Source organism: Haliotis rufescens, unplaced genomic scaffold, assembly GCF_023055435.1.
Source record: "Haliotis rufescens isolate VD_foot unplaced genomic scaffold, xgHalRufe1.0.p SCAF_20, whole genome shotgun sequence".
Taxonomy (NCBI): domain Eukaryota; kingdom Metazoa; phylum Mollusca; class Gastropoda; order Lepetellida; family Haliotidae; genus Haliotis; species Haliotis rufescens.
The window spans coordinates 2,591,012-2,616,258 of NW_025963891.1; the positions used below are offsets into that span (position 1 = coordinate 2,591,012).

Below are 25,247 nucleotides of genomic sequence, written 5' to 3' on the forward strand. Positions count from 1 at the left end.
CCCTGACCCACTTCTGATGGACCTCGGGAATGAAACTCGGCACAGGTATAAGGCTTTCTCAACATAGGAACCACCAAGAGTAACACACTTCTCCCATCGTTTTATGCAACTATGGAGACCTTGCTTGTAAAAGCCCTCATTTTGCGTCTCAAACCAGGACTTGACTTCAGAAATCAGTATTTCATCATCTGTGAAACGTTTTCCCTTCAAAAATGACTTCATGGTTGGAAAGCGGTGGAAGTCAGTTGGTGCAAGGTCAGGAGAGTAAGGAGGATGTGGAAGGATTTCATAGCCACAGGACCGTGCTTCTGTCTGGGCAACATGAGAGTTGTGTACTGGAGCATTGTCTTGCAGGAGACGGACACCCTTGGTCAGCATGCCGCGCCTCTTAAGCTTGATAGCGTCCCCCAATTTCCGCAGCAGTGAAGCATAATAAGCCTTTGTAATTGTGGTACCCTTTGCCAAGAAATCCATCATCACTACTCCGTGCTGGTCCCAAAACATCGTGAGCATGACCTTGCCTGCAGAGGGTTGGACATGTGCCTTCTTTGGGGGTGGTGACTCCACATGCTTCCATTGCATCGACTGAACTTTAGTCTCAGGATCATAGTGATGGACCCATGTTTCATCCTGTGTGATAAGTCTGTCAAAAAAGTTTGCCTGGTTTTTTTGGCACATGTCCAAAAGATTCTTTGAGCAATTGACTCGTTCCTGCTTTTGGAAAGGTGTGAGCAACCTGGGAATCCATCGTGCAGACACCTTATGCATGTTCAAATTGTCATGGATGATTTTTTCCACAGACCCTACACTGATCTTGACATCTTGTGCTAACTGGTGAACAGTTATACGTCAGTCTGCCAAAATGGCAGTCTCCACTTGATGGATAGTGTCCTCATCAATGGCTGAATGGGGGCGGCCAGGAATGGCAGCTGTTTCCGACCACACTTGAACTGGCGATGCCAGTGTTTAACAACGTCATATGATGGGGCATCTTCCCCATAAGTTGCTTTCATTTCATCGAAAGTTTCTTTTGGTGTGCGACCTTTCAAATATAAAAACCTAATCACTGCTCAGTATTCTACTGGCTCCATTGTCACACCCTACTCGATCATAACACCTGTAAAAGTGGTAAGATTAATAGTTCGGTGCTGCAAATTCAGACATAACCCATAGATACATGTATCATTACACATGTGTAATTTCAACCAAATATGATAACCCTAAGTGGTTTAGGGGAAATCTTTAATGAACACCCCTCGTATATTGAAATATTCTTACTCGGAATCTCCACTAGTGAAAATGAATTTTGAAAGCAGTGCATTAGATAAGCAAACTCATTCAACCAGTGTTTGTTCTTGATTCAAACCACTCCATTTACTGTGTACGTACACTGAGATCAACATCCTGAATGTAACCTACTGGCTGAATGCATGACTTAACAGTAAAGTGGGTCAAGAGGGGAAGAGGCTATTGACATAACAATTCTGACATGTTGACAATTCTGGTCTAGTGATAACTCCTTACCAACAGATCACATCTATTCTTAGGACCAGGCTAACTGATCAGTTTTATATTGTTCAAGGACCAGGCAGATATAGAAAGGAGGCCGTTTTCAACATATTCAGTACCCGAACAAATAGTGATTCTACCAAGTCGTGTTAGAATTCTACATTTTGATTGGCCCCCAGTGGTATCGGATATATATGTTAGACCATGTTGTTGGCGATAACACCATCACCACATAGCAAATATTTTATAGATGCAAATAGATCTGGTTGGAAATTCAGAATATTGATTTTTCTTCATAAAGGTTGCTGAGTATTTAGTGTCCTGGAGTATTTAGAGCAAGTATTGCAATATAATCTGTTCTGAAACTGAAACAATGACTTGGAATGACATCAATGATACCTATATTTGAATTTCGTCACTGTGCTAAAACATACCGCAATATCACACCTTTCATGTCGTGACAATGCTTGGACTTCCTGTCACTAGAATATGATATCATAATGTGTGTACTGTGTACTTTAGAACTCAAGTTTGCAAGGGACCTTTCATATTCTCCAGGGAGGACTATCTCCTGCTGGATTTTTGTGTTTGTCTCTCATTGAAGTGGTTGAAGTATAATGGTGTAAATTATTGTTTTGGTATATGAAACAAACATGCAGATTAAAGTAAACATTGTTCAACCAGGTTTGTCCATTCAACCTACCAAAATATATTTAACTCAACTGAAGCCACATCACTCATCACCCTTGCTGTTGGCAAAGACTTCTCTCTTCTTTCTTTTTTGTCCTGGTAGAATGGAGATGATCTAAACACTGGAATACTGTTAAAAGAGGCGTTAAACCCAACTCATTCACTCACTCACTGTGTTTAGTGGAAATAAAGAGACATGAGAAGCAGATATTTAGAGCAAATTCTCTTCTGCTAAAGTTTATCTTTATAAATTATGTGAAATATCCGAAATGTAGTATTTATCATTTTCTTTCATGTCTTTCTAGTGTAATTTCAGTTGCTAATAGATGTATAAGTCAGATGTAATATTTGTTTTATATTTATTACCTCTCGTATGACCCATGAAGATTCTGGGGTAGAATAGGTCTTCAGCAACCCATTCTTGCCGTAAAAGGCGACTATGCTTGTCGTAAAAGGCGACTAACGGGATCGGGTGGTCAGCCTCGCTGACTTGGTTGATACATGTCTCCGATCCCAATTGCATGGATAGATGCTCATGATGTCAATCACTGGATTGTCTGGTCCAGACTCGATTATTTTACAGACCGCCGTCATATAGCTGGAATACTGCTGAGTGCGGCGTTAAACAACAAACAAACCTCTCGTACATTTGGCATTAGACTCACACTTTTTCAACAAAACTCAAGCTCTCAGGCAATGCCACAGTAATCTCACACCTATTCGCTCAAAACAACTCATATTAAAACAGTCAGACAACCCCACTGGCAACTTTGCAAAGTTAACAGACCAGATAATATGTTACCACTCCAGAACTTTCTAGACTATCGAACAAAAGTAACAAAATGGTAAACGTAAGAACAGTATTTGGACAGAAACTTGATAATCATCCTACGCAGAGGTGACTGAATAATGTGTTTAATGTTTACAGTTAATTTACCTGTTACACTATATTAAAACTAGAATGTTAGGAAATTAAGGGATACAATGATAGCTTGACCATCGGGCGTGCAACTTTTGAAAACTGACCGTCTGTCAGCAAAGTAGACCGTCTCAGACTGTCGGGCAGGGGTGTAATTTAAACATCATACTTTAATTTTATGCTGAATTGCCTTGCCTCACATAAGTCTTAAAATTATCTGGAAATAATACATCATCATTGGAACTTCACCTTTTGTCATCATTCCTACATCTGTGTTGAGACAATTTGACCCAAAAAGTTTCAACCAGAGGGCACCACAATATGGTTAAGATAGTTTTGGGGGGCACACACACACTGTTGAATGTTTTGTGTGACTTGAATCCAGGAGACCGTGTTGGAAATGATAACAAGTCAATGTTTTCCGAGAGATATCCCGTCTGCACTGGGCAGGTAGATAAGACGAAAGTCAGATCGTAGAAGGTGTCCGATTGCCCTCATCTCGCTCTTATATAGGTACAACCAGCCTGCCAGAAACTGGTAGTCTTACCTCGTGAAGTATCTCAAATGAGGTAGTGAATCGACAACTGTAAACAAACTCCTCACATCTGAGCTCTTCATACAGGGAGTGTAACTGAGGTGTCAAGCAATGGGGCAGAGCTTGGACTGTGAACAACTAAGGGAGGTCACTCTATTTTACAAGCACCTAAAGCTGCTACTAACAACCATCAGAAATAAACTTTAGTATGTACTGCCACATAACATATTTGATTTCAGTTGGGATGTGTTTCTTGATTCAATTAGTTTTGTGTGATGGAAATGATTTTCATGTGCCACTCAGTGGAAAGACTTGTGTGAATTACATTTGTCAGGTGCATAATGTGATTGTGCTTTCTGCTTCATTGCTAGAAGACTAATGTACTGGCTCAATCGGTGTCCACGAAGAGTCATCCACAGCTTGCCCCTGCTCAGCCCGTGTTTCGCCCCATGCAGATCCGAGGGGCAAGCAATGTACAGCAAATACAAGTCCCCGGCAGCAAGTTTCATTACGTGAGGCTAGTCAGCCCTGCCTCTCAAACCTCTACTGCTACAGGTAGGTGCTTTTTTCATAAAACGGTTTGAATGGTGTCATTATTTCATTTTCAAAGTGGGGCGGTCGGGTAGCCTAGTGGTTAAAGCGTTCGCTCGTCACGCCGAAGACCCGGGTTCGATTCCCGACATGGGTACAATGTGTGAAGCCCATTTCTGGTGTCCCCCGCTGTGATATTGCTGGAATATTGCTAAAAGCGGCCTAAAACCATACTCACTCACTCATTTTCAAAGTACTTCATAAAATATTCCCATTGGGGTCCGAGGTTGTAGGGTTGACATTTAATACTTTTTTCTTCAGTTTCTATCGTATATGATATCTAGAATAATTAAGTTCAAAATACAGAATTGTGTATGTGTGAATATTGGTCACTCTTGCACCAATTAATTTACTTATGACTGGTAGTTAGTAATTACTCGCAGCTAGTTGTTACTTCCTTATTGATCAACTGAAATGTTGTTTCTTGCTGACAGACTGGTTGCTTTCCCCCATGGCTTCAGTCAGCTGGCACAATCAAGGATTTCTGCTTTCTGGCAGATGCTCTTCCCTGTTCCCAGTTAAATCAGGAATTTGTTGTCATGATTCATTTGTTTAGAATTTAGGATTGGGATGCTCTTCCGTGTTCCAAATAAATCAGGAATTTGCTGTCATGATTCTTTTTGTTTAGAATTAAGGATTGGGATGCACTTTAATGTTTCGAATAAATCAGGCATTTGTTGTCCTGATCCTCTTGTCCAGAATTAAGGATAGGATCTCTACATTCTAATACTGTAACAGCAAACCAGAAGAAGCCCAGGACCCCTTAAGTTTGAAAACTGCCTTAAGATTATCAATTAGATGATATAATTTTGTGATGAGTTTGGCACAAGATTGGGGAACGGATGTAGAGATTTACTTGATATTCCAAACTAAGTGCCCTTGGCAGGCAAATTGGGAAAAAAATTTTTTTTTGGTTCAAAGTTAGGATTTTTTTATCAGTGCTATTTAAACCCATCAATCCGACAGTCTCGTACTCTGACTCCGACATACCTAATATGCAGCAATTTACCGAAATCACTCATTAAGCAACCTTGTTAATCCAACAGTGATGAGCGTACTCCATGGTCATCTGCCTACATGTACACAGCCTGTGTTTTCACGTGAGACGAGTCGGCTAGTAGCTGTATATTACAATGACTGCAGAGAAAAACTTGACAATACACAATTAATGCTTTGATTAAACAAAACAGGATTACCTCAGTCTCATTAAAATCAGTAATAAGTTTTCGCTACCACCGAGGACATCCCATTACTGGTCACGTCAGGACAGCCATTCGTAAACTTTTTTTATTGTAACATGTTGGTATCGTAGTTGTCTGATTTTCGACTACTTAATTTTGTTTATCCAACATAGTTGTTAATCCGACATAATCCTATGCAACCATCCAAATCGGATTAACATGATTTGACTTGTTTTTAATATTGAATTTTAACATTGTATTCAATGCAATGTAAATTTAAGCATTAAAGCCTCTGCAAAGGTCCTGCTATCGATTAAATACAAGTCACCTGTACCATAATATTAGTTACAACTATAACAGCATGAATTGGGAAATATTTTAAGATTCCATTTTGGGATTTTTTAGACATTTGCTGCAAACTTATGCCTGAATATCGGCCTCTAAGCAGGTCGAGACAGATCCCTAATATGTGTCATTCACATCGGTAAACACACTGCATTAAGCACCTCTGGTTCTTTATGTTTTGTATTCAGCTGTTTATTCATTAAATGTATATTTGCTTGTTGCAGTGTCGAAACCCTCCACAACAGTTACCCAGGTGATACAGACAGGGCGGCCCATTGCCCCGGCCTCCTTGACAACTGCTTCTCAACCCAGCACTTCCCAAGTGAAGATAACCCTCCCTGTACAGTCAACACAACTGGTACAAATGCCTCTCTTCATACAGAAGTCTATGTTCATAATTCCTTGGGGGCACTGATGGTTAAGTTTGCCGCAAATCGCTGTGAACATGTATGTCCTTCAGGCGGGCCAGAAACCAAAGATGGGTTCAGATCCCAGTTCTCCCTGATTATGTTTCTTGGTTTGTCGTCACAATATCTGAGCTCGTGGTTTTCACCAGAGTGTGTCTAAAGGGCAAGTAATATGAAAAAATTGATTGTGATATTATTACAAATATCAATTTTCCAAGAAACATTAAATCAGTTTATGAAAGAGATATGCGTAGGAAGTATTTCAATATCCAATTGAAATTGCTGAAGTCACAGTTTCTGTATCAGCTTCCAAAACAACCTGTTTGGGTGTCTGGCTTTAAGCTACTGGTGCAGCTGTGCATGACAAATGTATTCATTGACTCATGTGTAGACTTGGTTGCAGCGTCTATCTACTACATATAATCTTGTTGTCAGGAACCTAGTTTGAAATGTACACACTGCTGAATATAACTGCTCGCAGTGACCTGACTGTCGATCCTTGCCTGCATTGTAACCATGTGATCAAAAGTCAGTGGTCATGTTATTGCTGGCAAATATATTTCTTGAAGAATGCACTTTTTGTCATTCTGTAAATAATATTCCTAATCGCAGGAGTGGCTTGTTTTCACTTTGAGTATTAGTACACATGCAGCTATCTTTGTTAATTAATAATCGTGATATTTCGTAAATCTATTTCAAGTTGCAAAGCCTATAGTATATGTGTAGTCAGTAGGGGGCTCAACTTATACATTCTTGTCTTTCTTTTTACCCTTTTTTTCGTAACTTTGCGATTTGACCCTGCTCCTAAGTTTTCAGCAAATGAATTTCTTACCACTGTAAACCATTTGACCAATGAAACTTAAATTGATTCAAGAGGTTTGAATCTGTGTAACTATATTTAACGAAACCATTTATGGCCTTTACCCAACTCTTTTTGTTGGAACATTTGAACAGTTGGAATTCCATTCATGACTTCACCTTATTTCCATAGGTAGCCAAGTCAGGGGTTTCAGCTGGTTCTCAAAATGTACAGCGTATTCTGCTCCCGGCCCCAAACACAGTGAACACAGTAAGGACAGCAACAAACCAGAGCCTGTCCCAGCTGCGACACAGTGTCCAGGTGTCTTCACAGGGGGGCGTGACAGCCCTGCCATCTGGGGCCACCATCCTCTCTGCTGGAGCCAACATACAGGGACTACAAGGCTTTGCCCTTGTGCCAGCCACATATGTCACTCAGGTGAGACATCATGTTCAATCAACTTCCAGTAAATATACTACACAAGAAAAGGTAACAACTTCCTGTAAATATACTACACGAGACAAGGTAACAACTTCCAGTAAATATACTACACGAGACAAGGTAACAACTTCCTGTAAATATTCTACACAAGACAAGGTAACAACTTCCTGTAAATATACTACACAAGACAAGGTAACAACTTCCAGTAAATATACTACACGAGACAAGGTAACAACTTCCAGTAAATATTCTACACAAGACAAGGTAACAACTTCCTGTAAATATACTACACAAGACAAGGTAACAACTTCCAGTAAATGTACTACACAAGACAAGGTAACAACTTCCAGTAAATATACTACACGAGACAAGGTAACAACTTCCAGTAAATATACTACACGAGACAAGGTAACAACTTCCAGTAAATATACTACACAAGACAAGGTAACAACTTCCAGTAAATATGCTACACAAGACAAGGTAACAACTTCCATTAAATATGCTACACAAGACAAGGTAACAACTTCCATTAAATATGCTACTCAAGACAAGGTAACAACTTCCAGTAAATATACTACACAAGACAAGGTAACAACTTCCAGTAAATATACTACACAAAACAAGGTAACAACTTCCAGTAAATATACTACACAAGACAAGGTAACAACTTCCAGTAAATATACTACACAAAACAAGGTAACAACTTCCAGTAAATATACTACACAAGACAAGGTAACAACTTCCAGTAAATATACAACACAAGACAAGGTAACAACTTCCAGTAAATATACTACACAAGACAAGGTAACAACTTCCTGTAAATATACTACACGAGACAAGGTAACAACTTCCAGTAAATATACTACACGAGACAAGGTAACAACTTCCAGTAAATATACTACACGAGACAAGGTAACAACTTCCTGTAAATATACTACACAAGACAAGGTAACAACTTCCTGTAAATATACTACACGAGACAAGGTAACAACTTCCAGTAAATATACTACACGAGACAAGGTAACAACTTCCAGTAAATATACTACACAAGACAAGGTAACAACTTCCTGTAAATATACTACACAAGACATGGTAACAACTTCCAGTAAATATACAACACAAGACAAGGTAACAACTTCCAGTAAATATACTACACGAGACAAGGTAACAACTTCCAGTAAATATACTACACGAGACAAGGTAACAACTTCCAGTAAATATACTACACAAGACAAGGTAACAACTTCCAGTAAATATGCTACACAAGACAAGGTAACAACTTCCTGTAAATATACTACACAAGACAAGGTAACAACTTCCAGTAAATATACTACACGAGACAAGGTAACAACTTCCAGTAAATATTCTACACAAGACAAGGTAACAACTTCCTGTAAATATACTACACAAGACAAGGTAACAACTTCCAGTAAATATACTACACAAGACAAGGTAACAACTTCCAGTAAATATACTACACAAAACAAGGTAATAACTTCCAGTAAATATACTACACAAGACAAGGTAACAACTTCCAGTAAATATACTACACAAGACAAGGTAACAACTTCCTGTAAATATACTACACAAGACAAGGTAACAATTTCCAGTAAATATACTACACAAGACAAGGTAACAACTTCCAGTAAATATACTACACGAGACAAGGTAACAACTTCCTGTAAATATGCTACACAAGACAAGGTAACAACTTCCAGTAAATATACTACACAGAACAAGGTAACAACTTCCAGTAAATATACTACACAAGACAAGGTAACAACTTCCAGTAAATATGCTACACAAGACAAGGTAACAACTTCCTGTAAATATGCTACACAAGACAAGGTAACAACTTCCAGTAAATATACTACACAAGACAAGGTAACAACTTCCAGTAAATATACTACACAAGACAAGGTAACAACTTCCAGTAAATATTCGTATTTTCTTGAGTATAGTGCGCACCCATGTATAATGGGCACCCCCCTCCAGCGGGTTAAAGATTTTGGAAAAAAAGAAATTTGAATATTATGGGCAGAAAAACATTACACCGTACCCCTTCAGCGAAGTCCGGCAAACGAACGTGTGATGAGAAACTTCGTCAGTACAAATTCAAAATTTGAGATAAGAAATCACCAGACATGTTGATTTACCGTTTAAATTGTATTTTTTGTTCAGCTAGGCATAGTTTTATATCCAGGGATTAAAATTACCTTGTGTATTTTCTCGTAAACTAAGCCGGACACAGCAATCAGCTGTACACACGTTTTCTTGGAATCTACCGGTGATTCGGTCAAGACACACCCAATGATATAACTTTACAGGATATTAATGCAAGGATCGGCAAAAGTTGTATCTGAAACTATTTTTTTATCAGGAATAATATATTCCAATTAGGGATGTGCGCTTTTATCGGTATACCGGTATATTGCAGTACAAATTCATCATGATTCGTATTGCGATACGTTTTTGGAGTATCGGTTTTTCCTTCATTTTTCAAACTGTGACTGACATGTATATGCCATGCTGTATAGTCTTACCTTATTAAATCAAAACAAAGACAAAACAAATGCTTCATACTCTTTATTTGATTGTAGATAAAAATAATAGTACAATTTATTAAAATTGGTTCATAATTTTGACCAAATTGTTAACATTGCAGCTTTCATATTAATATTTGTCAAAGGGATATGAAAAAAAGCTTTTCTCTTAGTAGAAATTATTTCCCAATATATTGCAATAATATTGCAATATGTTTTTGAAATATTGCAATATATCGCAATACACTTTTTTGTCCAATTCCCAACCCTAATTCCAATATCTTGTTAATTTAGATGCAGCTTTTACTAAACATATTTAGAATAATAATAACCCTAAGCGAAGCAGCTGATCGCTATTGCCGGGTATTATTTTTTACATGGAACCAGTCTGACCAGTCACCGTCAAGGCTCCCGTGCACGTGATCGCGAGAATTAAGTGTTGACATAGAATCGTCCAACATAAACAAATATGACTTTTAACGAATCAAAGTATGGCATTTATGATATATGTATCCATTCTCTGTCAACTTAAGTTCGTTTTAAGGCGTCAATAGCGGTAATCTGACCGTGGTTGCTGTTAATAACGGTGAGTTGTGCGATCTTCCGATCGCTTCACACACGATTTCGCCGAAATTAATTAAAATAATATTAAAAGGAATTTTGAATAAAATTAATGAAATAAGTTACAAACATAAGTCCAGATATACAAAGAACACTTTTATAGCCAGACAGTGTAATTACATGAATAATTTCCGAACTTCAGGATGGATTTGTTGACATGGAATTTCCGGTGTTACGTGCTCACGGTAATGTCTTTCCATGGGGGAAAAAACATCAAAACTCATTATTTCGTGTATAATGCACACCCCCTTCTACATAGCTGTGTTTTTGGGGGAAAAAGTGCGCACTATACTCAAGAAAATACGGTACTACACAAGACAATGTAAGTAACGCCACATCACGAAAGCTGTGTGTTGAAATGCCTGCCAGCCATGACAGATTAGGTGTTCTTGAGTAGTATATTTTAAGACAGGGAGACATTACGGTCCTTGTACTCATGATACCATTTGTTTCTAACATTAAAAGAAAATGGGGTCAAAACTAACCCACCTTTCATTCATCCATGTTAAAACACAGATATGCAATTGCAATGGAATATGTGAATTGCTTTGGTACTTAAGCACATTAGGAAAGAGACTTGCATAGTATGGGCACGGGTGGCACAGTTGTCTAAGGCGACCTATGATTGTGTGTTCGAATCCCGGTTCGCCCTGATTATGTTTCTAGGTTTGTCAGCACTCTACCCGTGCTTGTGGGTTTCAGCGAAGTGGTAAACATCGGAGATCTGCATCACTTCGGGCTTCCCTCCCCCATTAAACTCACATGCCGTGATATAACTGGAATACTGTTAAAAGCGGCGTTAAACACAACTCGCTCACTCACTTGCATAGTACAGTCTACACATCTTAGGATGTCATCAGAGACCTTGTGACTCGTCCTGTTCCCTGGCAGATGGGCTTTGCTTTAGTCCATCAACCATCATTTTGGCAACTGTTTTTTCACAATTATTTCCATTAAACACACACTCACGTAACAAACTTGGTTATCTTAAAAATAATCATTGACCTAACTAGCCAGTTTTGATTATTTCATGTCCAAATAAACATGATAAAAATATTTTCTTCATTGTTATCATGTAATTTTGTGACCGTTGATATGGCCCAGTGGTGGGGGTCGTGCATGCAGCAAGCATGTTTGACACGCATTATGTCATTGTGAGATGTTACTCCCTGCTACGGGGCCATGTCAACGGTCACAAATTTACAGGATAGCAATGAAGAAAATATTTTTATTCGGACATGAAATATTACAAAACTGCTGAAATTTGTGAGTGAGGTGTTAACAACAATTAAGATTCTTTTGGTACTAAGGTCTGACAGCAAGAAACACCTGTTTTAGGTTGCTGGACTTTATTGACATAAGTGAATTCAATCTGAACATTACATTGACATATTGTTTATAGATTCAAAAGCAGATGCAGCAGTCTAACCAGTCAAGTCAGCAGCAGCAGCAGCAGCAACAACAACAACAGCAACAGCCACAGCAGACGATACAGGTGGCGTCTCAGCAGTCCCAGCAAACGCAGCAGAGAGATTACATTCCTATAGCCAGTAGTGATCCCTCTGTGTCTGCATCTGTGCTGGCCAGGAACTCACTGAATGGGTCAGTAACAGGGCATTTTACTATGTTTACGAGTATGTAGTATTACCCTCACCACAAAGTGGGAGAGGGATATAGGAATGGGTGCTGTCCATCATGTTTCTTTTCCAGAGAAGCACACAATACCATGAGATATCTTAACCAAACTTGGCACATAGATAGGTCTAGTGGTGCACTGGTGCCATTTGATATTTTGAGATTTTTGAAAATTTTATTTTTTGTGTTTCCATGGCAACGACTTTTGACTTAAACTGAAATTGATATTTTATCATTTTTGTCTTTGCTTTTCAGAACAACAACGCTAGAAGCTACTGGTGCCCGGCCAAGAAAACCATGTAATTGTACAAAATCTCAGTGCTTGAAGCTGTAAGTATTTCACTTATCTTTGTATCTGACTGTTAAATCCAGCACTCTGTTTGGATTCTGGGTTAGATAAGGTCCCCAGCAACTTGTGCTTGTTGTTAACCCGTGAACAGCTGGGGTAGAATAGGTCTTCAGCAACCCATGCTTGCTGTAAAAAGTGACTATGCTTGTCTAAGAGGTGACTAACAGGATCGGGTGGTCAGACTCCCTGACTTGGTTGTTGCATGTCATTGTATCCCAATTGCGTGGATTGATGCTCATGATGTCAATCACTGGATTGTCTGGTCCAGTTTGATTATTTACAGACCACAGTCATATAGCTCAAATATTGCTGAGTGCGGCATTAAACAACAAACAAACTATGCTTGTTGTAAGATCATCAATGGGTCCCGTGTTCAGTCTCTGTGCCGTGGTTGATTGCATGTCATCATGACAGCGTTGTATGTAGCTCATAACATCCACACACCACCGTCACATGGCTGGAATATTGCTGAGTCCGGCATTAAAGAATGAAATTCTAATAAAGAGTTAAATAAGAGTATGTCACCCTGAGTGTCTATTTGTCTGTTGTTAATGAGAATGATTAAAGTAGGACTACTGTTGGAAGTGTAGGTTCCTGTTGTTCCATCTCGATGTCTGACTGGTCCTCTCTTGTCCACAGATACTGTGATTGTTTTGCAAATGGTGAATTCTGTCACAACTGCAACTGTACAAATTGTGCCAACAACCTAGAGCATGAAGAGGAACGTTCTCGAGCAATCAAGTCTTGTCTTGATAGAAACCCCATGGCTTTTCATCCAAAAATAGGAAAAACATGTAAGTGGATGTAGTTTTTTGTGTGGTGGCATACAACACAAGGGCCCCAGATGATTACAGGGCAGGGCCGTGCTTCCATTCTTGTCTCTTGAGCAGCAGCTGATAACAGGGCAGGGCCGTGCTTCCATGCTTGTCTCTTGGGCCGCAGCTGATTACAGGGCATGGCCGTGCTTCCATGCTTGTCTCTTGGGCCGCAGCTGATAACAGGGCAGGGCCGTGCTTCCATGCTTGTCTCTTGGGCAGCAGCTGATAACAGGGCATGGCCGTGCTTCCATGCTTGTCTCTTGGGCAGCAGCTGATTACAGGGCATGGCCGTGCTTCCATGCTTGTCTCTTGGGCAGCAGCTGATAACAGGGCATGGCCGTGCTTCCATGCTTGTCACAAGGGCCGCAGCTGATTACAGGGCAGGGCCGTGCTTCCATGCTTGTCTCTTGGGCAGCAGCTGATAACAGGGCATGGCTGTGCTTCCATGCTTGTCACAAGGGCCGCAGCTGATTACAGGGCAGGGCCGTGCTTCCATGCTTGTCTCTTGGGCCGCAGCTGATAACAGGGCAGGGCTATGCTTCCATGCTTGTCACAAGGGCTGCAGCTGATTACAGGGCATGGCCGTGCTTCCATGCTTGTCACTAGGGCCGCAGCTGATAACAGGGCATGGCCGTGCTTCCATGCTTGTCACAAGGGCCGCAGCTGATAACAGGGCATGGCCGTGCTTCCATGCTTGTTGCAAGGGCCACAGCTGATTACAGGGCAGATTGACGGCTTCCATGCTTGTCTCAAGGGCCACAGATGATTACACGACAGCACCCTGTTTCCGTGCTTGTTGCAAGGGCCGCAGCTGATAACAGGGCAGTGCCCTGCTTCTGCGCTTGTTGCAAGGGCTGCAGCTGATTACAGGGCAGTGGTTCTATGCTTGTCGCAAGGGCTGCAGCTGATTACAGGGCAGTGGTTCTATGCTTGTCACAAGGGCCACAGCTCATTACAGCGCAGGTCCACGGCTTCCATGCTTGCAACAAGGGCCACAGATGATTACACGACAGCACCCTGCTTCTGCGCTTGTTGCAAGGGCTGCATCTGATTACGGGGCAGGGCAGTGCTTTCATGCTTGTCGCAAGGGCCGCAGCTAATTACAATGTTTGGAAACGAAAGTCGGTGTTTAAGAACATGTCCTTAAGCTTGCACTAACCAGGAAATAATCTTCCTAGGTGGAAAATTTCTGCAAATGTATGAATTTGTTTCGTATGACACTTCGTATGCAAGTTGTTGTAGGACAAGTTTCACCATGATCATTGTGTTTTTGTCCAGTCTTAGTATTCTTTCATTGCTTTTAACTTCCAACAAAATAACTCCTTCTCTCAGAAGTTTGTTATAAGAGTAGGTTTGGTGAAGTCAACTACCCAGTAGCTGGAATGGAATCATGTAGCACTGAGGTAATGTTGCCTATTATAATGAAAGTTCATTGCCAGTTGTCAAGCATTTAATTGTCTTTTTTATAGCCAAAGTAGATGGTGATAGGCGGCACAATAAAGGCTGTAACTGTAAGAGATCTGGATGTCTGAAGAATTATTGTGAATGTTACGAGGTAAGGTTGGAGATGGCATATTGTCTTCGATTGTTTTTGTGCTAGTTTCTTTCATTTACTGCCTAACCCAATGTTCCCATTTACCAGTAATTACCAGTATTTACCGGTAAAGTTAGGCTTGGACTGGTATTTCATGTGACTGCAAGTCTCTTTGGACCGGCAAATATAGTACCTTATAAACATTTGTTGTTGAACAAAACATCGGCGATATTCACAAAAGTATATTTTTCAAATTAAGTCAGCTTGTCTCTTACCATCAGGGTTTCCCATCGTCTACTTTAAGGGCAAGGAAATAACATTTCGCTTTGCTTCGAGGTGATATATATATATTTGTAACGACTTAGTCTTGAAATATTCAGAAGAAGGTGAAAATTGTGACTGAACTTTGTGTGAATGACGTGTAGATCTAATTATGTTACTGCAGAGATGACGTCATTGCATTAAACATGATGTTGAAGGAATTAAAACCAGATAATTGTCATACGTTTTTTTTTTATTTGTTGATTTTGGACTGAAAAATAAGGGGGGACTGATAATTTTTAGAGTTGCCAGTCCACCAGGACTGACAGTTTCAAAAGCATGTTATCCACCATTCAATATGATATATAAAAGACTAGCTCCACACAGATTGTGGAATATGTGTGACCTTTACAATATGAATACCAGGCCAATATATGCTCTAGTTAAACTAGGTGTTTTACCTACAACGACTGGTATATGTATGATGTGTGAAGAAGAATGTAACGATGTTGTACTTCACCAGTTAGTAAACTGTGACAGTCTGGTGCAGGAAAGAAATAACCTCTATGAGAAACTTTTTGATTTACTGTGCCTTAACCAATATCTTAAAATAGAAGATTGTATAGACAACGAAGTGAGAGATGTGACTTTACTTGGTGGCATTACGCATCTTGTAGAGGAGATGACACCAGACACATGGGCTCAATTCATAAGCAACGTCAACAAAGAAATAACCTCATGGCAGCTGACGTCTATTCTCTATCTGTGACCTGATTATATACATATCTGTTGTCATGCATATGCAGACTGATTAATTAATTTCCATACTAAGGGAGGAAATAATGATTATTCATTAATTCTTTGGATCGTTATTGGAGACAAATGTATTTGATGGTTTGTGAATTTTTTTGTCTGCATGCAAATGTGATTAAATTCCATGTGAAAAGTGATAATGGTTGTCTTAGGAAGGGGAAGAATCCTTCATCTCATGTTTTTATTGTTTCTGTAACAATGATTACTTTGATTCCAGGCTAAGATTATGTGCTCCAGTATATGCAAGTGTGTTGGTTGTAAAAACTTTGAGGAGAGCCCGGAGAGGAAGACACTGATGCACCTTGCTGATGCAGCGGAGGTTCGAGTGCAGCAGCAGACAGCAGCTAAAACTAAACTGTCTTCCCAGATGTCCGGCCTTCCATCTAAACCGCCGCTGTCATCAGCCAGTGGGGAGAGGTAGGAAACCACACATCTTGACTCACGTAGCACCTGTTCTGGATGCAGCCCTGTGGAGGTTCTGGGTTTTGAATATGCCCCATGCAACCTATGATTGTCATAAGGGCCGGTGACTGTGGCTATGGATAAGGACCCGATGGCACTTGGCTCATTATTTCAATCACTGGTTTGTCTGGAGCAGATTATCTGTAGGCCACCGTCATCTTACTGAGCATGAATAAACATTTACAAGAGTGTGTGCTTGTCAGTGACTACTGTAAATCTTGAAATTAACGCGAGCGTGAATTAAATGCAAAAAAATGCGACTGGTCTTTGCTCGCATTATAAAACATCGCATTTATATCAACAATAAGACATTTTGGATAGCAGAAATACCAACTAAGACATACACAGAAAACAAACAACTATGTGTTCCACATCACTGTTTATTGAGCAGCACTTGTAACAAGTATATAAACAATGTCATTCAAACACTAATTACATCCTGTGAATTGTCACTGCTGCGGTCAAGACAAGAGTTCTACTTACTTTGGTCATCACTGATCACACCTGCAAGTCCAGACACACGCCACCAACACAACACGGTGTCTTTGTTCTTTGCTACTGCGTCAAAGGCTGACACGAGCCAGCATGCATGTATTGTTTGAGTGGAAGTACTCTAATCAGCGCTAATAAGCGGTGCTATTTGGTGTATGATTGGATTGATGTAAGGTTTGGATGAGGGTGAGGATTCTCCTGTAAACCTGACAGAGGACATTTTCTTTAGATATAAATCCACTGATGCTTGAGAGGAGGGGGTGTCGCATTCATGTTGAGTCACATTTTTGGCTAGGGGCCAGCGGTCACATTCTTTTGGAGACGCATTAATTTCACGATTTACAGTATCTGTTCCACATCTAGGTTTAGCTTCTGAACAAGGAAGTCGTCTGATGCTGACTTTCATAAAGTACTCTTGAAATTTTGTTTTAAAACATCGACATGTGGCATCTTTTTAGAGCTTAATTTTGTTTAATGTTTAGAATGTGCTGCAAAGATATATATTTACAGAGTAATTTGTCTTCATTTCTTCACATAGCAACACAGATTTATCAGTGTTATATCCAGAATTGTTTTGTGTGTCCAGGTTGCCGTACACATTGATCACGACAGAGGTTGCAGAGGCCACGTGTGCATGTCTCCTGGCCCAGGCGGAGGAAGCGGAACGGATGAAGATGCCCCCAGTTGTTCAGGAGAGGATGGTCATTGAGGAGTTTGGACGCTGCCTCATGCAAATTATAGAATCTGCAAATAAAACTAGAGGTCAGTGCTCATCTGCATCATTACTGAAGCACTATTTAAATCACTCCTCTTGATTGATCAGACTTTTATGTTCGTAGATAGTTAAGGATCAAGGCATATTTCATACTTTTCCTCCACTAAAAACTTAGGTTGATATGATTTTTTAACATTGATCTATTTCATATTCAAAGTTAAAACACATCTTTTAGTTGTTTGTCAAATAACTAACTAACAATACCATATTAGTTAGTTATCCCCAGCAAGGGGGGAGGCTATTAAAATGGACACTGTGTGCAAGATGTCGTTTCCAGAGCAGATCTTGAAAAACGTATTAACTTGGCACATTGATGGACTAGTGGTGAACTGGTGCCTTTTGGTAATTTGGGATTAGAAAAAATAAATTTTCCACAGCAACGACTTTGACTTAGTTATGTGATCAGTATAACTAGTTGACAAATTCACAGCAAGTATTTCCTACTGTGGGGGATATCAATGACTTTCCCCTTTTTTTTTATCCCCCGCCCAACAAAGTTGGCGGGGGATGTAGAAACGGGCTCCGTCCGTCCGTCCGTCACGTTTCGTTTCCGGAGCATAACTCATACACCGTTCAATATCTTTTCATGAAACTTTGCAGGTCTGTCAGGTACATGCTGAACTTGTGCCTTTTGCTATTGAGAAATTTTAGAAATTTTTATTTTTTACATTTCCATGGCAACAAGATGGACTTAGGTTCTGTGAGGGTAGGGTTCGTTTCCGGAGCATAAAACTCATAAACTGTTGAATATGTTTTCATGAAACTTTGCAGGTCTGTCAGGTACATGCTGAACTGGTGCCTTTTGCTATTTAGAAATTTTTATTTTTTTTATTTTTTACGTTTCCATGGCAACAAGATGGACTTAGGTTCTGTGAGGGTGGGGTTCGTTTCCGGAGCATAAAACTCATAAACCGTTCAATATTTTTTCATCAAACTTTGCAGGTCTGTCAGGTACATGCTGAACTGGTGCCTTTTGCTTTTTAGAAATTTGAGAAATTTTTATGTTGTTACGTTTCCATGGCAACAAGATGGACTTAGGTTCTGTTAGGGTAGGGTTCGTTTCCGGAGCATAACTCATAAACCGTTCAATATTTTTTTATCAAACTTTGCAGGTCTGTCAGGTACATGCTGAACTGGTGCCTTTTGCTTTTTAGAAATTTTAGAAAATTTTATTTTTTTCCATGGCACTTAGTTTCCAAACTCTTCTTTTTTTTTACAATTTCCATGACAAGTTCCACCTCGGTTAAAAAAGGTTAGGGTTTGTTTAGATTTAATTATGTCGTAAATTCTGCAACAGGGGCGGGGGATATAGCCATGTTAGTGGCAAACTCTTGTTGATGTTTAAGACACTTGTCTGATTTCATGTGGCCTGAGGGGGCACGGGTGGCCCAGTCGTCTAAGGTGCCGCGATTCGCTGTGCAGAGTTGCGTCCCTTGGGCACGCCAGAAACCTATGATTGTGGGTTCGAATCTCGGTTCCCCCCAATTATGTTTCTAGGTTTGTCAGCACCATACCCGTGCTCGTGGGTTTCACCGAAGTGGTAAACGTCTTAGACCTGCATCACTTCGGGCTTTCCTCCCACATTAAGCTGACACGCCGTAATATAACTGGAATACTGTTAAAAGCGGCGTTAAATCCAACTCACTCACTCACTCACTCACTCACTCACTCACTCATGTGGCCTGACAAAACGTTGTGGAGGTTTAATTCAGTGTCTTTTCTGTTTCAGCTGCTCAAGAATCATTGCCTTGATGGACAGAGACCAATATCCAGAACTAACCCTGAGGAGAAGCTGACTGAAGCTCCACTCTGTCTGCCTCACTATGAGATGCCTTGTCCCCTTCCAGTCACATACACACAGTACTTCATGCAAGGAGTACACTCATACGTTGCCAGGCAATAGAAGTCCCATACTGCTGCTGTGCTGCATCCCATGGAAGCGCCTCCTCAACCATGCTGGCCACGCCCAGCAGACCATGTGGCAATGTGATACTACTGTGTATAAATCAATGGCAATACATAGCTGAAGTCAGGATGTGGTGTGCTGTTAGGAGTGAAACGACTTCTTACACCTATGTATTGGTGTGGCTGAGAACAAGACCGACAGTGATATTGAAAGCTGGACCACACTATGATTGACGTTGAGGACATGACCATTCATTTCTAAGAGTCTTGATGAAATGATGTTATGATAATGACGTTAAGGGCATGGCCTTGCAATGATAAATGACATTGAGGGCATGCAAAGATGTCCGAACACCTGTGCCTATAGAAGCTTGGTCAGTGCAGCTTCACGACGGCCCACGATCTTTCTTGTCTTTGAGATACTTGTCATGAAGCTCGCTCCCTCACTTGCTGCCAACTTGGCATTGCCCAGTACGCCTCCACTTGGATCTGGTAGGAATGGACTACCATCTCAGATATAATAATATATGCAGATATTGTATAATGTTCAACTTGTACAGTGTTAAGATGGTGCATATGTGCACATGTATTATTCAGCAGATCATGCTGACAACAGATTTTATTGTTGTTTATTATCTATTGAACTGTATGATATATGTGAAATATGATAAACTATTGTTTAAAGTATTGTTGACTCCAGAGCACGAGCATTTGTACTATATTTATAGCCAGCACTCGGCAGTGCCAAACTGTTGAATTTTACACTGTGTTTGTATCTTCACGTGATGCTCTGGAGGGCAGGAATATTGTAGTATTTGTTTCAACAGTTGCATCCTTGTGACATAATCTGATGGTGTGTATAGAGCTGTCCTCCTGCTGCCCATGTTGGATGTGGGTCGGTAGCCCTGTGGAAAATCATTTGTATAGACTGTAATGATAGTGCAATATCATGATTTACTCAGAATTAACTGTTGTATCCTGATCATTTCTCATTAATTGACAGTGCTCAGCAGTTTTGCCTCTTTTGGGATATGTGTGAGAATGGATTTGTGAGAGGGAAAACCAAACCCAGCTGTGTATGTTAACTGTGCTGATTGCTGTGAAATCCTTGGTCATGCAGTGTAACATGCAATTCTTGTTGGAGAGATTTGCCACAATGGCAGCTGAAATATGACGGCACCATGATTGACTAATGGAACTATTGAATATATGTGGACAAATTGCACACCAGACAAGTGATTTGTGATAAACTGTTGCTTATTAGTGTTGGTGTTGAAAGTGGCTATGTTGGGATGGGACCTATTTGACCATGCTAGGCCCAGTGGGCATGGTGCTAAATAGGACAAAATGGTCAACTCAGGATTCTTTTTCAGAATTTGTTTTGGGGGCTGTCAGTACGGATGTCATTAATCATGTTATCTTGGAATAGAATCCAAACAGTTAATGATTCGGTGATATTTTTGTATGAATCTATAGTGTACAATCTGTCCAGACAATGGATAAGTGATTATTTGTTTCCTTTGTTGGAAGTGTCACCTCCCTCAGTACAACTGCTGAGCACCATTCTCATGAACATCGCCATTCATCCCACTATCATCATCCTCCATCAAGCCAATTTGAAATCTATATTTTTACCACAAAGTAAGTCGTTGATGTACAAGTCATTGTAAAGCTAATTCTGATACATCATTTATGCTGTCCTGTTTGCCTTCAGCTTAAGCATAGTTACAAAAAAGGAATACATTTTCTGTCTTGAAAATCATGATGCTACTATTGACCTGAACCTATGTCTCTGCATAAAGAGACAGTGGTCTCTTTCTCCATGTAAGTGGCCATTTAGTTACCTATTGATGGTCACATGCAGTGTTGGCTGCACATACTTTCTATAAGCAAGTGTAATTAAAAAGCAATGTTTTCTGAAAATATTCTTGACCTTTTTAGATTTTATAAGTTAGAATACACATTTCAATAGCATTTATGGTTTCACATTCAGTTGTTTCATGGTGGTGTTTTAGTCTTTTATTTGGATGAAATAACTTATGTTCCTTGTTTTCATACTTGACTTACATGATCATTAAGATAACATATTTTTATAAAGAATTTTTATGCTTAACGAGTATTGGCATTTTTTTAGTGAGTAGATGCTAAAAATGACCTGGTTTTGTTTTTGATCCCCTCATCACAAACCTTCATTTTATAGTCACCCTGTATTGTTTTTGGTTCACCCCAGGTCACGTCACGTCTTGTTGATCTGTTAAGTTCTGAAACAAATGTTTGACCAAAGTCAGCCTTCAGCTCACCTAAACTGATCGTTCATATGCTCTTGTGTCATGGTGTTGTGTGCGGTCTACCCATCCTAAACCATTGCCCCTAAAACCACAAGGCCCATGCAGCTGAATCTTGTCATTTAGGATCCCCACGGTCCGTGTCTTGTTTTATTGTTCACAGAAATGTTTAATTAATTACACATGCAGTGAAGATGTCATGTTCAGACATTTTTTTAAACCCAATTTGTGACCCAAAATTCCAAAATCATCCAGGTGAGCTGGAGAGCATTGTGGCTGTATTTTCAAAAACTTTTGCAATATTCAGGGCATATTCACACTCATTTTCAAATATCACATTTAAGCCAGTTAAGTTTTTGTTAGGGAAGATTTTTGTAATGTGCAAAAGATATTTTGTCATACCAAAGAAGGAGATTGATACCGGCCTTGATTACACATGTCCACCTTTCCTACAAGTAACATTATTCTCTCCGAACATTTCCATGTTATATCTTCATAAATATATATTTAGTCGGTTAAAAGATATGTCGGAAAAACAGTTGAAAATGAAAAGGCCATCCTATATGTATCAACATGTTCAACACACCTCATGTTTCATTGCAGTGCCATCATTTTACTTACATCAATACTCTCGAAATATGTCTATTGTTTACCCTCAGTTCTGTATACACCAAATTATTTACCCTTTAGCAACATATTTTCATTTAAGTTTCTTTTCCATGTCATTTTAAGTGCACTACCATGCCAAAATAGTGACCCATGTTTACCGAGACAATGTTTAAGTACGGCTATCTGCGCAATCAGTACGTTGTTAGAAGTCTAGTGAGACGACCTGCTCACATTACTAACTTGGATATGAATGAAGTACCGGAATGATGAGGTTGAGTGTCGTATGGAGAGATTGGGCTAACGAATCTTCTAGAAACTGATCATGTACAGGTCAAGTAAGGTGGAGTTATATTCAATGCTTCCCTTTGTGACATTGCAATGAAAATGTCCCCGAATTCATCCAGTGACATTTGGTTGTGATATTGCTGTTGTCTTTCTAAACAGTATAAGGACTTGGTCACTGTGAGAATCTAATGTTACATTTACCGGTAAATCATAATATTTCTTGATAAAGATTTTCTTGACAATTTAAAGCTATGGTTACTTATCAGATCTTATCTTGTGACTTAGCATGGATTATGTTTTTATCAGACTATTTCTTTCCTCGGCAACTCAAGAATCTATGGAAAGATTCAGATATTGTGTGTTTCTCTAAAAGTGTGCGAATTATAGAAGCATTTTCTTCAAGTATGATATTTTAGTGAATGGCCATAATGAGTATAAAAGCTTTGTTATGTAATATAATTGAACAAATACCTGTGATTTGCTTCGTTATGGTAGAAGTAAGTTTTGTATTGAGTGCTAGGTCAGTTTTTAGCTCAAGGGAGATTCAGGGTACATGTGTATTGTAGGAATATGTTTGGATGCCTGTAGATGGCAAGACTGAAGGCACCATTGAGCCTGATCCATTGATGTCAGGGTTGCATGGAGTGGGTAAGATGAAACTTCTTCAAAGACATAACAGGGGTAGAAGAGATATGTAGCAGAGCAGTAATCTGATGAATGTCTTTAGAATGCGAGGAAGATGCTAATGTTAGCATTTTGTTAAGAGTGCAAGACAGTGAAGTGTAAGCGTTGTGTTGAGAGGGTACATCTGTGGGAGCCTGCTAGAGGAGGGTGAAAGCATTGTGTGTAGAATGTCTGTCCTTTGTCCACCCAGTCTCGGTGTGCTGCTTCATCTTGCTTCTCCTAGTATGCAACTTGTAAGCTGCATGATAAACTCATTCTTAAATTGTGAATAAATTTAATGCAAAATATTAAATGTCCTCATGTCTTGTTTGTGTTTAGCTGCTCATTCATAATGCATTCTGAAAATATGTGTCCCAGCTTATGGAAGAGGCCGTAAAATAACCTGCACCTATTGATGAAGATCAAGAGAAGTTGGCTGAAGTATCGTCAAATACCTTCTGTCAGGCTTCCAATCCCAGTATCCTGATCTGTTGTCAGGTGAAACGTCGCCAATGCCCTATCAACTGTCTAACCCATAATAGTTACATATAATAGCTGGTGACGGCGACTATCCCGCTTTTTCTGTTTTCACGAACCTCCGTTCAGCAGACCGTATGTTCCAGGTTGCCTTTCTGGTTGACGCTCGAGATAGTCGCACTGGGCACGATAATGGCATATAGACATATATTGTGATATTTTCTCGTCAAAACGGACCGGACGCATTCAGAATATACCAAATATTTTCGTCATTGAAACAATAAAATATTAATGCAAGTTTAGAGGGCTCGCGGTATTAATCTGTTCAAGATGGTTATTTTCCAAATAGGATAACACGGTCGCCACTTTTTTCAAAGCGTCTTCTCAATAAAGAATATACTACCTGAAACTGTAACGTTTCATTCGTATGAAAACGTTTTAAGGATACTCTTGTCTCTCTTTAAATAATACCATCGATGAGATGAACATATTAAGACTCATGAAAACGTCTCAACCTGGTTTCTACCCGTCGTGTTCGCAAGTGATATGTCGGGGCACGGATGACCCAGTCGTCTCAGGCGCCACCATTCGCTGTGCAGAGTGGCGTCCCTTGAGCACGTCAGAAAACCATGATTTCGGGTTCGAATCCCGGTTCGCCCCCATTAAGTTTCTACATTTTCAGTGCCATACCCGTGCTCGTGGATTTCACCGAAGTGGTAAACGTCTAAGACCTGCATCACTTGGGCTTTCATCCCATATTAGGCTGACACACCGCGATATATCTGGAATACTGTTAAAAGCGTTGTTAAACTCAACTCACTCACTCACACACAAGGTATATGTAATATGTAATCTCTCACAAATCAGTCAAAACCGTGGCTCTGTGTCCATGCTTAAGGCTCCCTATTGGGATTGACAGAATAGGTTCCCAGTATCCCGCGCTTGTTAGAGCCGATAATGGGGATCGGAAGGTTACATGTTGCCACATGTCAGCGTACCCTATCTTACGTTTGCCCAGACTCGATTATTTATAGGTCGGCGTGATATAGCTGGAATATTGATTACTTCGAGGTAAGACAAATCGCATGCAAGGGGAGAGCGGTGATGTGTCGTGAATGTACCAGTTGGTGTTAGTACAGGGAGCCCAGAACGGCACAACTAAAAAATCCCCAAAACATAAAACTCGAGATAAATGTTGTTAATTAATTTTTAACATACACCAGTTGCAGTTGACCCCAGCAGCACTTGTTTTATTCCTTCGATTATGCTGGACACGTCTTCACTGACAAGTTTACTTGCTGTG

The 25,247-nt window shown here is 39.9% G+C and overlaps 1 protein-coding gene across 4 annotated transcripts in view; it reads left to right on the plus strand.

The window, feature by feature from the left end:
* LOC124142724 (protein lin-54 homolog) overlaps nucleotides 1-23,780 on the plus strand; it is a 33,639-nt gene extending 9,859 nt beyond the window's left edge. For 3 of the 4 annotated variants that reach the window (XM_046511330.2, XM_046511333.2, XM_046511332.2), the window contains exons 3-12: nucleotides 4,025-4,208; nucleotides 5,995-6,128; nucleotides 7,169-7,414; nucleotides 11,984-12,183; nucleotides 12,472-12,546; nucleotides 13,205-13,359; nucleotides 14,853-14,938; nucleotides 16,209-16,408; nucleotides 17,532-17,707; nucleotides 19,450-23,780. In XM_046511330.2, the coding sequence (XP_046367286.2) occupies nucleotides 4,025-4,208; nucleotides 5,995-6,128; nucleotides 7,169-7,414; nucleotides 11,984-12,183; nucleotides 12,472-12,546; nucleotides 13,205-13,359; nucleotides 14,853-14,938; nucleotides 16,209-16,408; nucleotides 17,532-17,707; nucleotides 19,450-19,472 (1,479 nt within the window). In that variant the 3' untranslated portion in view covers nucleotides 19,473-23,780. The remainder of the gene's footprint in view (nucleotides 1-4,024; nucleotides 4,209-5,994; nucleotides 6,129-7,168; nucleotides 7,415-11,983; nucleotides 12,184-12,471; nucleotides 12,547-13,204; nucleotides 13,360-14,852; nucleotides 14,939-16,208; nucleotides 16,409-17,531; nucleotides 17,708-19,449) is intronic. The other variant, XM_046511331.2, reaches the window with a different exon arrangement.
* The last annotated feature ends 1,467 nt before the right edge of the window (nucleotides 23,781-25,247 follow it).